General features: G+C 43.8%; 1 protein-coding gene across 2 annotated transcripts in view; it reads left to right on the top strand.

Annotated features, from left to right (window-relative positions):
• The window catches only part of Stag3 (STAG3 cohesin complex component), a 33,297-nt gene that overhangs the window by 6,607 nt on the left and 12,357 nt on the right, over positions 1 to 14,333 (top strand). For both annotated transcript variants that reach the window (XM_090324344.1, XM_090324345.1), the window contains exons 4-15: positions 872 to 991; positions 3,938 to 4,034; positions 5,407 to 5,483; positions 5,841 to 6,045; positions 6,874 to 7,025; positions 10,262 to 10,335; positions 11,720 to 11,843; positions 12,332 to 12,430; positions 12,634 to 12,713; positions 13,012 to 13,119; positions 13,361 to 13,481; positions 13,633 to 13,738. In XM_090324344.1, the coding sequence (XP_090180470.1) occupies positions 872 to 991; positions 3,938 to 4,034; positions 5,407 to 5,483; positions 5,841 to 6,045; positions 6,874 to 7,025; positions 10,262 to 10,335; positions 11,720 to 11,843; positions 12,332 to 12,430; positions 12,634 to 12,713; positions 13,012 to 13,119; positions 13,361 to 13,481; positions 13,633 to 13,738 (1,363 nt within the window). The remainder of the gene's footprint in view (positions 1 to 871; positions 992 to 3,937; positions 4,035 to 5,406; positions 5,484 to 5,840; positions 6,046 to 6,873; positions 7,026 to 10,261; positions 10,336 to 11,719; positions 11,844 to 12,331; positions 12,431 to 12,633; positions 12,714 to 13,011; positions 13,120 to 13,360; positions 13,482 to 13,632; positions 13,739 to 14,333) is intronic.

Here is a 14,333-nt window from a genome sequence, read left to right on the forward strand (position 1 = left end):
CCTGCCCAGGCTGTGTTCTAACCTCGATCCTCAGGTCTCTGGCTCCTGAGTAGCTAGGATTGCAGATGTCAGCTATCAGCACCCAGCTCAGATCCTGTAATCTTGTTATTGTTATTTATGAATTAAGTAATTTTAATCAGGATTCCCTTTATACATGGTTATCTGATCTGTGACTAAAGACAGAACAAGTTATTTTTTCCCATTTATTTATTGCCAGTACTAGGGCTTGAGCTCATGGCCTATATGCTGTGTTTTTGATCAAGGCTAGCACTCTACCACTTGAGCCACATCTCCACTTCTGGTGTTTTTTTGGCTGGATAATTGGAGATAAGAGTCCTTGAAGATAACAGACTTTTCTTTGAGGGCTGGCTTTGAACCTCAATCCTTAAATCAACCTCCTTAGAGCTAGGATTACAGGTGTGAGCCACTGGTGCCTGGTTATTTATTTTTCTACTTTTTTTCCCCTGATCCTGAGGTTTGAACTCAGGGATAGGGAGCTGTTTCTGAGCTTTTATTTTGCTAGGGCTTTTATTTATGAGGCTAGGGCTCTATTATCTGAGCCACAGCTCCACTTTTGCCTTTTTTTTTTTGGTAGTTAATAGGAGACCAGTCTTAGGCACTTTTCAGGCTGGCTTTGAACCACAATCCACAGATCTCAGCCTCCCGAGTAGCTAGGGTTACAAATGTGAGCCATCTGCGCCAGGCTAATATTGGTGTTTTTTTTTTAAAGTAAATAAATATATATATATATTTTAAATCAGTAATGTAAAGTGCAGTGCAATGGGCAGCTTAAGCTCACTGATAATGATTAGGTCAAGTGTCAACATCACTTTCACTTTTATTTCATGCCTGGTCTTTTTATATTTACTAGATGCCAAAACATCGAAAGAAGGGGTTCCAGACTGACTGCTGTAATGGCCAGAGAGAGGCAGAACCATCATCAGCCAATGACCTCTTTGATGCTGTAAAAGCTGCCAAAAGTGACATGCAGGTAAAGCATTTCCTGCTTTTTCATGCTATCTCACTCTGAGTAGAAGGAAAATAAGGAAAAGTGTTAGGAAACTTGCTTTCTTTTTTTCCTTTGAGATCTGGAACCGAACTCAGTATCTGATGCTTTCACTCATTGACATGATTGAGCCATGTCTTCAAATCCCAAACTTGTTTTGTTGTAGACATTATAGCGAATTTACTTACTTAAAAAATATCCCCGACTGAGTCCTTGGAGTTATTTGAGAGACTTAGATAAGAGACAGTGCTCTTTTTCCTAAAGTTATCATAGAGTGGGAACAATTTTGCCTTTATTGATTGATCAAATAGGCCAGAAGAAGCACTAGATAACTTGGGAAAGGAAACATACTGGGTCTAGAGCTTGAACTCAGGGCTGGGGGCACTGTCCCAGAGCTTTTGTCTTCAAGGCTAGCACTCTACTATTCAAACCATAGCTCCCCTTTGGCCTTCTTTTGTGGTTACTTGGAGATCGTCTCATGAGCCTTCCTGCCTAGGCTGGCTGTGAACCACAGTTCTCAGAGCTCATCCTCCTGTGTAGCTAGGTTTTCAGGCATAAGCCACTGTCACTCACTTCACATTTCATTATTATTATTATTTTTTTTTTTGCCAGTCCTGGGCTTGAGCTCAGGGCCTGAGCACTGTCCTTGGACTTTCTCAAGGCTAGAGCTCTACCACTTGAGCCTCAGCACCACTTCCAGCTTTTTCTATATATGTGGTACCAAGGAATCGAACCCGGGTCTTCGTGCATGCTAGGCAAGCACTTTAACCACTAGGCCAAGTTCCTGGCCCTATTATTATTATTTGCCAGTCCTGGGCTTGAGCTCAGGGCCTGAGCCCTGTCCTTGGACTTTCTCAAGACTAGAGCTCTACCACTTGAGCCTCAGCACCATTTCTGGCTTTTTTCCTATGTATTTGGTACTGAGGAATCGAACCTGGGTCTTTGTGCATGCTAGGCAAGCACTCTACCACTAGGCCAAAATCCCAGCCCCTCAGCCCCTTGCCCCACATTTTTTTTTGTTGTTGTTTTTTTGCCAGTCGTGGGTCTTGGAGTCAGGGCTTGAGCACTGTCCTTGGGCTTTCTCAAGGCTAGAGCTCTACCACTTGAGCCACAGCACCACTTCCATCTTTTTTCTATGTATGTGGTACCGAGGAATCGAACCTGGGTCTTCGTGCATGCTAGGCAAGTGCTCTACTACTAGGCCAAACTCCCAGCCCTCTTTTTACTGTTTTTTTATTGCATGTCTATTATCTTAACATATATAAAACTTACATATACTTTAGAAAATAAAATACTAGGGTCAGGTGTTTGGCCTAGTGGTAGAGTGCTTGCCTAGCATGCACAAAGACGCGGGTTCCATTCCTCAGTACCACATACATAGAAAAAACCGGAAGTGGTGCTGTGGCTCAAGTGGTACTGCTCTAGCCTTGAGAAAGCCCATTGACAGTCAGTGCTCAGGCCCTGAGTTCAAGCCTGGGACTAGCAAAAAAAAAAAAAAAAAAAAGAAGAAAAGAAACTTTAAAAAAACAAAGAAAATACTAGCTGGGCACCAGTGGCTCACACTTGTAATCCTGTCTACTCAGGAAGCTGAGATCTGAGGAACAAGGTTTAAATGAAGCAAGTCTGAGTAGGAAAGTCTCTTGAGATTCTTTTTTCTTTTTTGGTCGGTTACGGGTCTTGATCTCAGGGCCTGGTGCTTCTCCTGAGCTTTTCTGCTCAAGGCTAGTGCTCTACCCCTTGAGCTACAGCTCCACTTCTGGTTTTCTGGTAATTAATTGGAGGTAAGTGTATAACAGACTTTCATGAACCATAATCCTCAGGTCTCGGCTTTCTGACTAGGTAGGATTACAGGTGTAAGCCACCAGTGTCCAGCAAGAGCAACTTTTTTTTTTTTCTTTGACAATGTTGAGTTCTCTCTGTCTTTCTCTTTCTTTCTTTATTTCTTTAATCATAGTATCAGCACAATCATTTGTTTAATCAATAACTTTAGTGTCCAAAGACTTCATGTTTTTTGGTTTTTTGGTTTTTCCAGTTCTGGGGCTTGAACTCAGGGCCTGGGCACTGTCCTTGGACACTTTTTTGCTCAAGGCTAGCTCTTTACCACTTGGGCCACAACATCACTTCTGGCTTTTTCTGTGTGTGTGGTACTGAGGAATTGAACCCAGGGCTTCATGAATATTAGGTTCCACTAGGCTACACTCCTGGCCCCTTCATGAATATATTCTATTGTCTGTTTTTTCCAGTTATTACTGTCAGTACCTTGTCTCTTTATATGTTTTATTAGATTTTTACTGTCACTCTGTTCATTTTTCCTGCAGCTATGTATTGGGTCCTGGATGAAAGGTGGGTTTTAAATAATTGAATCTGTATGCTTATGATAATTAAATGGAAATCCCACAGAATAATTTTCATAAAATCTCTAGTTGAGAGTATTCTGGTATGATAGGTAATGTGAAATTGGATTTCAAGTCCAAATCTGAAGCTGCTAGTGTGGTTGTCTTCTCAAGAGAGAGTTCTTTTCTTTGTTATCCCCATCTGCCCTATGAATTTATTTTTCATTCTTTGCCTTCATAAACGTGTGTCATTGTAAGACCCAGCTCTGTATAGAAGCCTCCTCTTAGACTATATTTGTTGGAAAGACAGGCTCACAGTCCTGTGCTGTGTACCCGTGCTATAATCTGGACACCAAGTCAGGGTTCCCAGGTTTAATGACATGTCAAGGCAATAAGTCAACTTCTAACCTGTCAATATTGCCGCCTTCATCTCATTTTCAGCCTGCATATAGAATTCTGCCTTTCACTCTAGTTCAGTAATACGTTTAAAAAGATGTTTGCATGTTTTAATCAGAGGCACAAATGCTTCAGTTGAGAAGATGAAACAGGATTTTTGTTCCTTGTTATACTACCAGAAATCATCTACATTTCCCCCTAGTCTTTGGTGGATGAATGGCTGGATAACTACAAGCAAGATGAGAGTAAAGGGTTCTTGGAGCTCATTAACTTTTTCGTCCGGTCCTGTGGATGTAAAGGTGATTTCCTATCCTTTTCTAATATCCAGTCTTTTACTCATGTGTTACTAAATTTTCTCCCCAATTAAATGAACAGTAGTAGACATTTTCTAAATTGAGGGAGAAAATAAAGAACAGAGGAGTGAAGAGTTTTACTTATTTTGCTATTTTTTTTTTTTGCCAGTCCTGAGGCTTAAACTCAGGGCCTAAACACTGTCCCTGGGCTTCTTCAAGGCTCTTGCTCTACCATTAGAGCCACAGCACCACTTCCAGCTTTTTTCTATGTATGTAGTACTGAGGTATCGAACCCGGGTCTTTGTGCAGGCTAGGTAAGCACTCTACCACTAGGCCAAACTCCCAGCCTTTATTTTATTACATTTTTGATGAGTAATTTTACTCAGTATGGAACTATATAGGAACTATATAGGAACTTGAGGTAAGACCTCTTAGACGGAAAACACTCATGCTTATGTAAGGAATAATAGAAATTGACAAACCTAGCCGGGTGTGGTAACTCAGGCCTGTAATCCTAGCTACTCTGGAGGCTGAGATCTGAAGATTGCGGTTCAAAGCCAGCCCAGATACTAAAGACCCTAAGATTCTTATCTCCAATTAATCACTAGAAAATGGGAAATGGGGCTGTGGCTCAGGGGTAGGGTGGTAGCCTTGAGCTGAAGAACTCAAGGATAGCACCCAGGCCGAGAGTTCAAGCCCCATGACCCAAAAAAAAAAAAAAAGAAAGAAAGAAATTGACAAATCTGAAGGTAAACTATCAGGTGCCTCTTAATCTTTATAGATGAAATAATCTCCTACTTTTTTTTTTCTTGTCATGGGACTTGAACTTTGGGCCTGGGCATTCTCCCTGAGCTCTTCAGCTCAAGATTATAGCTCTACCCCTGGAGGCACAGAGCCACTTCTGTTTTCTGGTGATTAATTGGAGATAAGAGTATCTGGGACTTTTTAGTGCCTGGGTTGGCTTTGAACTGAGATCCTCAGATCTCAGCTTCTTGAGTAGCTAGTATAAAAGGCGTGAGCCATGGTGCCTGGCAATCTCCTACTTTTTTTTTTTTTTGCCAGATCTGGGGCTTGAACTCAGGGCCTAAGCACTGTTCTTGGGCTTTCTCAAGGCTAGAGCTCTACCACTTGAGCCTCAGCACCACTTCCGGCTTTTTGCTATATGTGGCACCGAGGAATTGAACCCGGGTCTTCATGCATGCTAGGCAAGCACTTTAACCACTAGACCAAACTCCTGGCCCCAGAGACAGGCTTTTGATTAGAATCCTCACCTAAGCTTGTTTCTGAGTGTTCCCTCGGTCCTTTTCCAATAGGTCTGTAAATGATTCCAATATCCTAGTGTCCTCTGTTAAAGTGTCTTATTTTCTTCATTCTTTAGGCATGGTGACCCCTGCGATGTTTAAGAAGATGTCCAACTCAGAAATCATCCAGCACCTGACTGAACAGTTTAATGAGGTGGACTAGAAGATTGGAATTCTATTCTCCAGTATCTTCTTTCTGATTCTGGGAAATGAGGCAGCTTTTTAGACGGATATGCTTAATCTCTTGGGACTAAAAGATACCCATAAAATTATGTGGTACCTCAGATAATCTGGAGTTGGGGAGAATAACAAAAATCAAATTGTAGATTCCATAGTTACTATATTTTGGGGCATGTTTATTTGTTTTGGTGGTATTGAGATTTGAACTCTACTAGGTGAGCTCTCTACACTTAAGCCACCCTCCTCACCCTGCTGTAAGATTTTCATATCCAACTTTGTATGGCTTCTTGGATCTGATAATAACTTTTTTTTTTTAAACAACTTTCTGTAGGATTCAGGGGAATATCCCCTGACAGCTCCTGGCCCATCCTGGAAGAAGTTCCAGGGAAGCTTCTGTGAGTTTATAAAGACATTGGTCTATCAATGCCAGTACAGCCTCCTCTACGACAGTTTTCCTATGGATGAGCTCATTTCCTTGCTCACTGGCTTCTCAGACTCCCAGGTCCGAGCCTTCCGCCACACTAGCACCTTGGCTGGTGAGCATTTGTTGTGCTGTGAGATCTTTGGCGTGGGGGTTGGGGGGGGTCATTGGTTCTAGGTCTTTTTTCCCACATACATCTTAACTATTTTAGTGTCTTAGCACTGTTATCTTAAACATTTATGCTTTTCTCAATGCATGAAAAGGACTATATAACTGATTTTCTGGCCTTAGTATCTTATAGCTCATCCCTGCATATATATTAAGGGTTAAAAGAAATCCAAAAGAGTAAAGAGGGGCAATCAGGCTTACACCTATAATCCTAGCTACTCTGGAGGCTGAGATTTGAGGATCAAAGTTCAAAGCCCAGTCAGGGCAGGAAATTCCATTCCATGAGACTTTTTTTTTTTGGCCAGTCCTGGGGCTTGAACTCAGGGCCTTGTGCTTTCTCAAGACTAGAGCTCAACCACGTGAGCCATAGCACTACTTCAGCATTTTCTATGTATGTGGTACCAAGGAGTTGATCCCCGGTCTTCATGCGTGCTAGGCAAACACTCTACCACTAGGCCAAATTCCTGGCCTTACATGAGACTCTTATCTCCACTTAGCCACCACAAAACTGGAAGTGGTACTATGGCTCAAAGTGGGAGAGCTCTTAAACAAAATATCTCGGGGACAGTGCCTAAGCCCTGAGTTCAAGCCCCATGACTGACCAAGAAAGAAGAACTAGTGAAGTGGGAAAGTTTACTCTAGGACAAGTACTCTTAGGACTTGAGAATCACCTATGCTAGCTCTTCAATGTCTTTGCCCTTTTTCTTTCTCTTTCCAGCTCATGTTCTCTTCTCTGACTTACATAATACATAATTGTATTTTTCTTGACTCAAAGCCATGAAGCTGATGACCTCTTTAGTAAAAGTTGCCCTCCAACTGAGTTTGCACAGAGACAACAATCAACGTCAGTATGAGGCTGAAAGAAACAAGAGGCCAGAACAGAGAGCCTCTGAGCGGCTTGAAAGCCTGCAAAAGAAACGCAAAGAGGTGAGGAAAGAGTGCTTTCTACCTCTTCCTCCCTCCCTTTCTCCTTTCCTCCCAGCTTCAATCTGCTGTTGTAGACCACCTCAGTATTTTTCTAGGTAAGTACAGGTCATGAGCAGTCTTTCAGATAAGGAATTATGGAGTCTGGTAGCAGCTTATTAGGCCATTCTGTCAGAACTCATTGTAGGTTCAAAAATTATGTTCAGGGCAGGCAGAGTGGTTTATGTGGTAGAGTACCTGACTAGCAAGCATGAGATCCTGAGTTCAAATCCCAATATCACTCAAAAGAAATGATATCTGATTTTTTTTTTGGGGGGGGGGTCAGTCGTGGACTTGAACTCTGGGCCAGGGCACTGTCTCTGAGCTCTTCAGCTCAAGGCTAGTGCTCATCACCACTTCCAGTTTTCTGGTGGTTAATTGGAGATAAGAGCTTCATGAACTTTCATGCCCAGGCTGGCTTTGAACTTCAATCGTCAAATCTCAGCCTCCTGAGTAGCTAGGATTACAGGTGTGAGCCACCAGCACCCATCCCATGTCTGATTTCAAGAGATTTTTGCTTTTCCTCTTTGTTCAGTTTCCATTTTCATTCATTGTCAGTAGTGCTTACAATGCAGTACCTGCATCTCATACAAACAATATAGTTTTGAAAGCCGGTGCTATGGCTCACACCTGTAATCCTGCCTACTCAGGAGGCGGAGATCTGAGGATCAAGGTTCAAAACCAGACTGGGCACAAAAGGACCTGAGAGTCTTTTTTTTTTTTTTTTTTTTTTTTTTTGCCAGTCCTGGGCTTGAGCTCAGGGCCTGAGCACTGTCCTTGGACTTTCTCAAGGCTAGAGCTCTACCACTTGAGCCTCAGCACCACTTCCGGCTTTTTTTCTATGTATGTGGTACCGAGGAATCGAACCCAGGTCTTCACGCATGCTAGGCAAGCACTTTAACCACTAGGCCAAACTCCCGGCCCCAAGGACCTGAGACTCTTATCTCCAATTAACCTGTAGAAAATGGGAAGTGGGACTTGGTTCAAGGGTAGGGCAGTAGCCTTGAGCTGAGGAGCTCATGGAGAGGGCCCAGGCTGAGTTCAAGCCCCATGACCCCCCCCCCCCCACACACAAATATATATATAGTTTTGACCAATATGTTAAATATATAGTGTGGAAGGTATCACAAGATTACTGAAAGCCAGCCACTGACAGAGAAGGTAATGTTGTTAAGAAATAGAAAGAGATGGCACCAGTTACTAGCTACTAAGGAGGTTAAGATCTGAAAATCATGGTTTAAAGCTAGCTGAGAAGGAAAATCAAGGAGACTCTTATCTCCAATTAGCTAACAACCAAAAAGCTGGAAGTGGAGTTGCTACTTCAGTGGTTGAGCATTGGACTTGAGCAAAAAAGTTCCATGATAGTACCCAGGCCCTGAGTTCAAGCTCCAGGACTGGCACCAAATAAGGATGGTGGTGGTAATTTTACCTTTTTTTTTTTTTTTTTTGCCAGTCCTGGGCTTGAGCTCAGGGTCTGAGCACTGTCCTTGGACTTTCTCAAGGCTAGACCTCTACCACTTGAACCTCAGCACCACTTCCAGCTTTTTTCTATGTATGTGGTACCGAGGAATCGAACCCAGGTCTTCATGCATGCTAGGCAAGCACTTTAACCACTAGGCCAAACTCCCAGCCCCAAGACTAACATTCTTATCACTTGAACCACAGTACCAATTCCAGCCTTTCTGTGTATATGGTACCTAGGAATCAAACCCAGGGCTTTGTGCATGGTAGGTAAGCACTCTACCACCAGGCCACACCAGTTGCTCATGCCTCCATTTTTGTTGGCATTTTGTTTCTTTTTTGCTAGTTAATTGGAGATAAGAGTCTCTTGGATTAGTCTTCTTAGGGTGCCTTTGAAATGTGCTCCTCAGTTCTCAGCCTCCTGAGTCTCTAGGATTATCCCTTTTTCCTTTTTCTTGGTATCATTTATCTGTCTATGGTTTTCAGCACTATTGACATTCAGGAGCTGTTCTGTCCTTGTAAAATACTTAACAGCATCCCTGGTCTTTGTTACTGGATAACAAATGTTGCGGTCTAGTTCAGGTTTAATTTTTTTCCCTGGATCTACTTCCTGTGCTGGTCCTGGGGCTTGAACTCAGGGCCTGAGCACTGACCTTGAGCTTTCTCAAGCTTTCTCAAGATTCTACCACTTGAGCCACAGCACCATTTCTAGCTTTTTCTATGTATGTGGTCCTGAGGAATCAAACCCCGGTCTTCATGCATGCTAGGCAAGCACTCTACCACTAGGCCAATCACCTGGTCTGCAAGTTTATTTTTCTAATGACAGATAACCAAAAAACTTTTAGATGGGTGTCAGGGCTCACATCTGTAATTCTAGCTATTCAGGAGGCTAAGATATAGGGGATTGTGGTTTGAGACCAGCTAGGGCAGAAAAGTCCATGAGATTCCATATTCAAAATAAGTAGCAAAAAGTATGAGCTAGAAGTATGGCTCAGGTAATACCCTGCTAGCTGAGCAAGCAAGCCAAGCAACTACAAAGAACTGCAATGAAAAATACAAGTACCAGGGCATCTGAGTGGACTAATTGCACAGGGGATATTATGTTCTACCAAAGAGAAATAAACCACTGAGACATATTTGAGTATACTACTTCTTGTAGAATTAGACAATTTTTTTAATTAAAAAAATTTTTTTTGCCAATCCTGGAGGTTGAACTCAGAGCCTGAGCACTGTCCTTGGACTTTCTCAAGGCTAGAGCTCTACCACTTGAGTCACAGCATCACTTCCAGCTTTTTTCAACGTATGTGGTACCAAGGAACGGAACCCAGGTCTTTGGGCATACTAGGCAAGCACTCTACCACTAGGCCAAACTTCCAACCCCAGTTTTTTTGTTTTGTCACGGGACTTCACCCTACTCCTTGAGCTACAGTGTCACTTCAGTTTTCTGGAGATTAATTGGAGATAAGCATCTCACAGACTTAGTGAGGACTTAGTGAGGAGCTGGTTTTGAATCGGCTTCTCAGATCTCAACCTCCTCAGTAGCTAGGATTACAGGCATGAGCCACCGTGCCTGGTGAATGAGACAGTTTTTAAGAGAACATAGGAGAGAAGACCAGGAATTTATTCTATGTCTTCTAGTATTAGAAAGTGGGTGGAAGTTTCTCTTTTCCATGTCTTTGTGGCCTTACATTTTAGAGGAACAAGAAAGGTGAACTGACTTGTTTCTTCTCGTCCTTCAGCTCCACGAGCATCAAGAGGAGATAGAGGGGATGATGAACGCCATCTTCAGGGGCGTCTTTATCCACCGATACAGGTGATGAGCTCACGGCTTCTCCTTTTACTGAAGTATCTTGGTTTCGGCATATGTAGAAGTGACATGGCGCTTTTCCAAACCTTAGTTATGTAGTTTATCCCAGAACTAACGCAGCTGGAGTAAAAACTGAAAATGTTTCAAATTAGTAAGGTTTTGTTTATCTTCACAAAGGACCATATAAAATCTTTGAGGAGAGAAAATAAGAGCAGATAAAGTATTGTAGAATGTTTTGTTCTAATTTTGCCCCAAATCTGATTCTGCCTTCAATCTTTCTGCAATTGGACATGAGAAAATAAACAAAAAGTGGCTTTTCTGAGTCATTTGTAAAGCTTATCAAACTTTTCCTATGGTTTTACTTTGTCCTAAAGAAGACTGTTTATGGGTTGGGAATGTAGCTTAGTGGTAGAGAGCTTGCCTAGCACACATGAAGCCCTGGGTTTGATTCCTCAGTACCACATAAACAGAAAAAGCCAGAAGTGGCACTTTGGCTCAAATTCTAGCCTTGAGCACAGAGGCTCAGGGACAGGGCCCAAACCCTGAGTTCAAGTCCCAGAAGTGACAAAAAAAAGTATTTACAGTAGTTTCTAATTTCAGAGTCTGCTTTACTCAATTCCTTCACCTTCAGCCTGATTTTGTCTTTCCTTGAAGTAAAATGAAAATATAACACATCCCTTAGCTAATAGTTAAATGAACTTTCTTTTCTTTCCTTGCTTCCTTCCTTTTTTTTTTTGCCAGTCCTGAGCCTTGAACTCAGGGCCTGGGCAGTGTCCTTGGGCTTTCTCAAGGCTAGTGCTCTATTCCTTGAGCCACAGTAGCAGTCCTGGCTTTTTCTGTGTATGTGGTACTGAGGAATCAAACCGGGTCTGTGCATGCTAGGCAAGCACTCTACCACTAGGCCAAACTCCCAGCCTCCCATAAATGAACTTTTAAAATTGAGTTTTTACAGGGTATGGAGGGCAGGTGTCAGTGATTCATGCCTATAATACTAGATACTTAGGAGGCTAAGATCTGAGGATCTTTAGAAGCCAGCTCAGGTAGGAAAGTCCATGATTCTTATTGCCAGTTAGCCATTAAAAGCCAGAAATGGAACTGTGGCTCAAATGGTTCTGGGACAGCATACAGGCACTGAGTTCAAGTCCTAGTATGAATGTTAAAGAGGGGTGGGGGAGGTAGGAGTTTGGAGGTAGGAATGGAGGACAAGTTTGTATAGGACTGGTTCAGTTACCTTGGAGATCCTGTAGAAAGAAAACATTTATTTTCATGTACTTGTGTATCATATGTTCTACATTTTGTGTTGGCATTGGGAGGGGGAATGAGAAGCATGGACTTGGCCTTTGAGAGAGCTAGGAGAGAAGGTGATGAGTTGGTGTGTCTGTCCATGCAGGGACATCCTTCCTGAGATCCGTGCTATCTGTATGGAGGAGCTTGGGTGCTGGATGCAAACCTACAGCACCTCTTTCCTCACTGACAGCTATTTAAAGTACATTGGCTGGACCTTGCATGATAAGGTAGAGTCCACTTGGTCTCCTCACTGTCACTGTCCTCTTCTTCCTGCCCAAGGACACTACAGCTTCTTCTGATCATGTCATGTAGGCATTTCACCTAGTAAGCAGTGATCAACCCATCAAAGCACTGAACCTTGTGACTGTCCCAGTGTTGAGGAAGGTAGCATAAGGTGGAAGAAAGGAGGGTATATACAGGAGATGAAATGCTTTCACAGCTGATATATCAGGAAGAAAGACTTCCCTTGTGAAAAAGGAAACAAGTTATTGATGGATTGATAGCACAAATACAGAATGGTAGCCTCAAGATCTTCGTATGATAATTGCCTTAGTCTTCTGTGACTTCTTTGTGCTTTGACAAGATAGCTGTTCAGTGTCTTCTTATATCTCAGAGTCCTCACCTTCATGCTTACCTAGGCGAGATTGCAGAAGCTACGGAGAGATCAAGTAAAGGATCATCTTTGTTTCTGTTCCCTTACGTCCCTCTCCAACAGCAGGGGGAAGTTCGCCTAAAGTGCCTGAAGGCTCTAAAAGAGCTGTACAGCAACCGGGAGCTGATTGCTCGACTAGAGCTCTTCACCAGCCGCTTTAAGGTATGGTGAGGACAGTACTCCCAGGATTGACCTTGGCTGTGATGGATTCACATTTGCCCACCTCAGGTCTCTCTCCCTGTTCGGATAGATCTGTTCCCATCATCTACTCTTGTCCTCTGTCTTTAGGAATTTTCAAGTTCTAAGAGAGCGTGATGCTTGAGAGCAGGTATGGTGGGTTAATGGGCATGTCCTCTTCCCATCAGGACCGGATGGTGGCCATGGCCATGGACAAAGAGTACGATGTGGCGGTGGAGGCCATCAGGCTGCTGACTGTTATTCTCAAGTGAGTCCTGGAACATGGACGGTGGCCTCCCAGATGAGCCTTTCTGGCATCAAACAGGTTCCTCCAGAGCCCTGTCTCTCTCTGACACTGGCTGACTTCTCACATGCTGGTGGGAAGCAGAGGTCATTCCTGAGTTTCAGGACAGACGGGGAACTTTCCTATCTAAGTCCATACTCTTCCGTCTCCCGCATTTCATTTCACAGTTCTCTTTGAGTCACGCACTCATTGTTTCAGCGTGCCCGATGGTGAGAGGCTGAGTCCATAGCCATACCGTGCTCTTCCCCCTGTGCTCTACCAGGAACACGGTGGGAGTGCTGACCACTGCAGACTGTGAGATCATTTACCCCATCGTGTACGCTTCCAGCCGAGTCCTGTCCTCTGCTGCAGGGGAGTTTCTGTACTGGAGGTGAGGAGGGCCCCTACCACCACCCAACATGGTATTGTTTTCTCTCCCTCTCACCCACTGCTGCTCTGCCTGAGGACTCCTTAAACATACTCAAGTCTCTACTGGTGTCTCCTTTCCTTCCTCAACCCAAGGGACTTTCCTGTCCCTCTGTCCTCTCTTGGGGCCATTCTTTCCCTCCATTGTGATTACTGTTTCCTCAAGTCCCTCCATTCTGTATTTTCCCCATGTGTCCATTTCACAGGCTCCTCTGTCCTGAGGATGAGGCAAGAACAGGGGGTGGAAGGGAACAGGAGCGACACTGGAGTTTACATGCCCAGAGGAATTTCTTCTACCTTCTGACGGCCTTCTTCGTGGAGAGTGAGGTGATGGGGATGGATGGCTAGAGTGCCTAAGATCTACAAGTAGAAGACAGGGCGAGCGGTGTGAGAAGGCAGGCCCTGAGTGTCAGCAACTGCTTCCTGGAGCAGTTTGATGTGGCATGGGTAACTCATTCACTTTGCCTCTTCTCCCCAGCTCCATGAACACGCTGCTTACTTAGTGGACAGCCTATGGGACTGTGCAGGGTTTCGGCTGAAGGACTGGGAGAACCTGGCAGGCATGCTACTGGAGAAGAAGCTGAGTGAGTGTCTTGTGGTAACTGGGGATAGGCACTCTGCCTCTTCTGTTGTAACATTGGGAAAGATTTCTTTCCTGACCTAAGAAGCAGTAGAGTAGCTGGGTGTTGGTGGCTCATACCTGTTATCCTAGCTATCCAGGAGGCTGAGAGCTGAGGATCTCGGTTTAAAGCCAACCCAGGCACTAAAGTCTGTAAGACTTTTTTTTTTTTGCCAGTCCTGAGCTTGAGCTCAGGGCCTGAGCACTGTCCTTGGACTTTCTCAAGGCCAGAGCTCAGCACCACTTCTGGCTTTTTTCTATGTATGTGGTACTGAGGAATTGAACCCGGGTCTTCGTGCATGCTAGGCAAGCACTCTACCACTAGGCCAAACTCCCAGCCCTAAGTCTGTGAGACTTTTATCTCCAGTTAACCCCAGAAAACCAGAAGCAGTGCTGCGGCTCAAGTGGTAGAACACTAGCCTTGAGCTGAAGAGCTCAGGAACAGCACCCAGGCCCCATGATTTAAAAAAAAAAAAAAAAAAGGGCAGAAAAGTGGCATGTGTTCCTAAAGAGGTAGAAGGTAGATAATGTGTATTTCTCTTTTTGATCCTGCTGCCAAC

The sequence above is a fragment of the Megascapheus bottae genome, chromosome 34, assembly GCF_031878675.1.
Source record: "Megascapheus bottae isolate mThoBot1 chromosome 34, mThoBot2.hap1, whole genome shotgun sequence".
Lineage (NCBI taxonomy): Eukaryota > Metazoa > Chordata > Mammalia > Rodentia > Geomyidae > Megascapheus > Megascapheus bottae.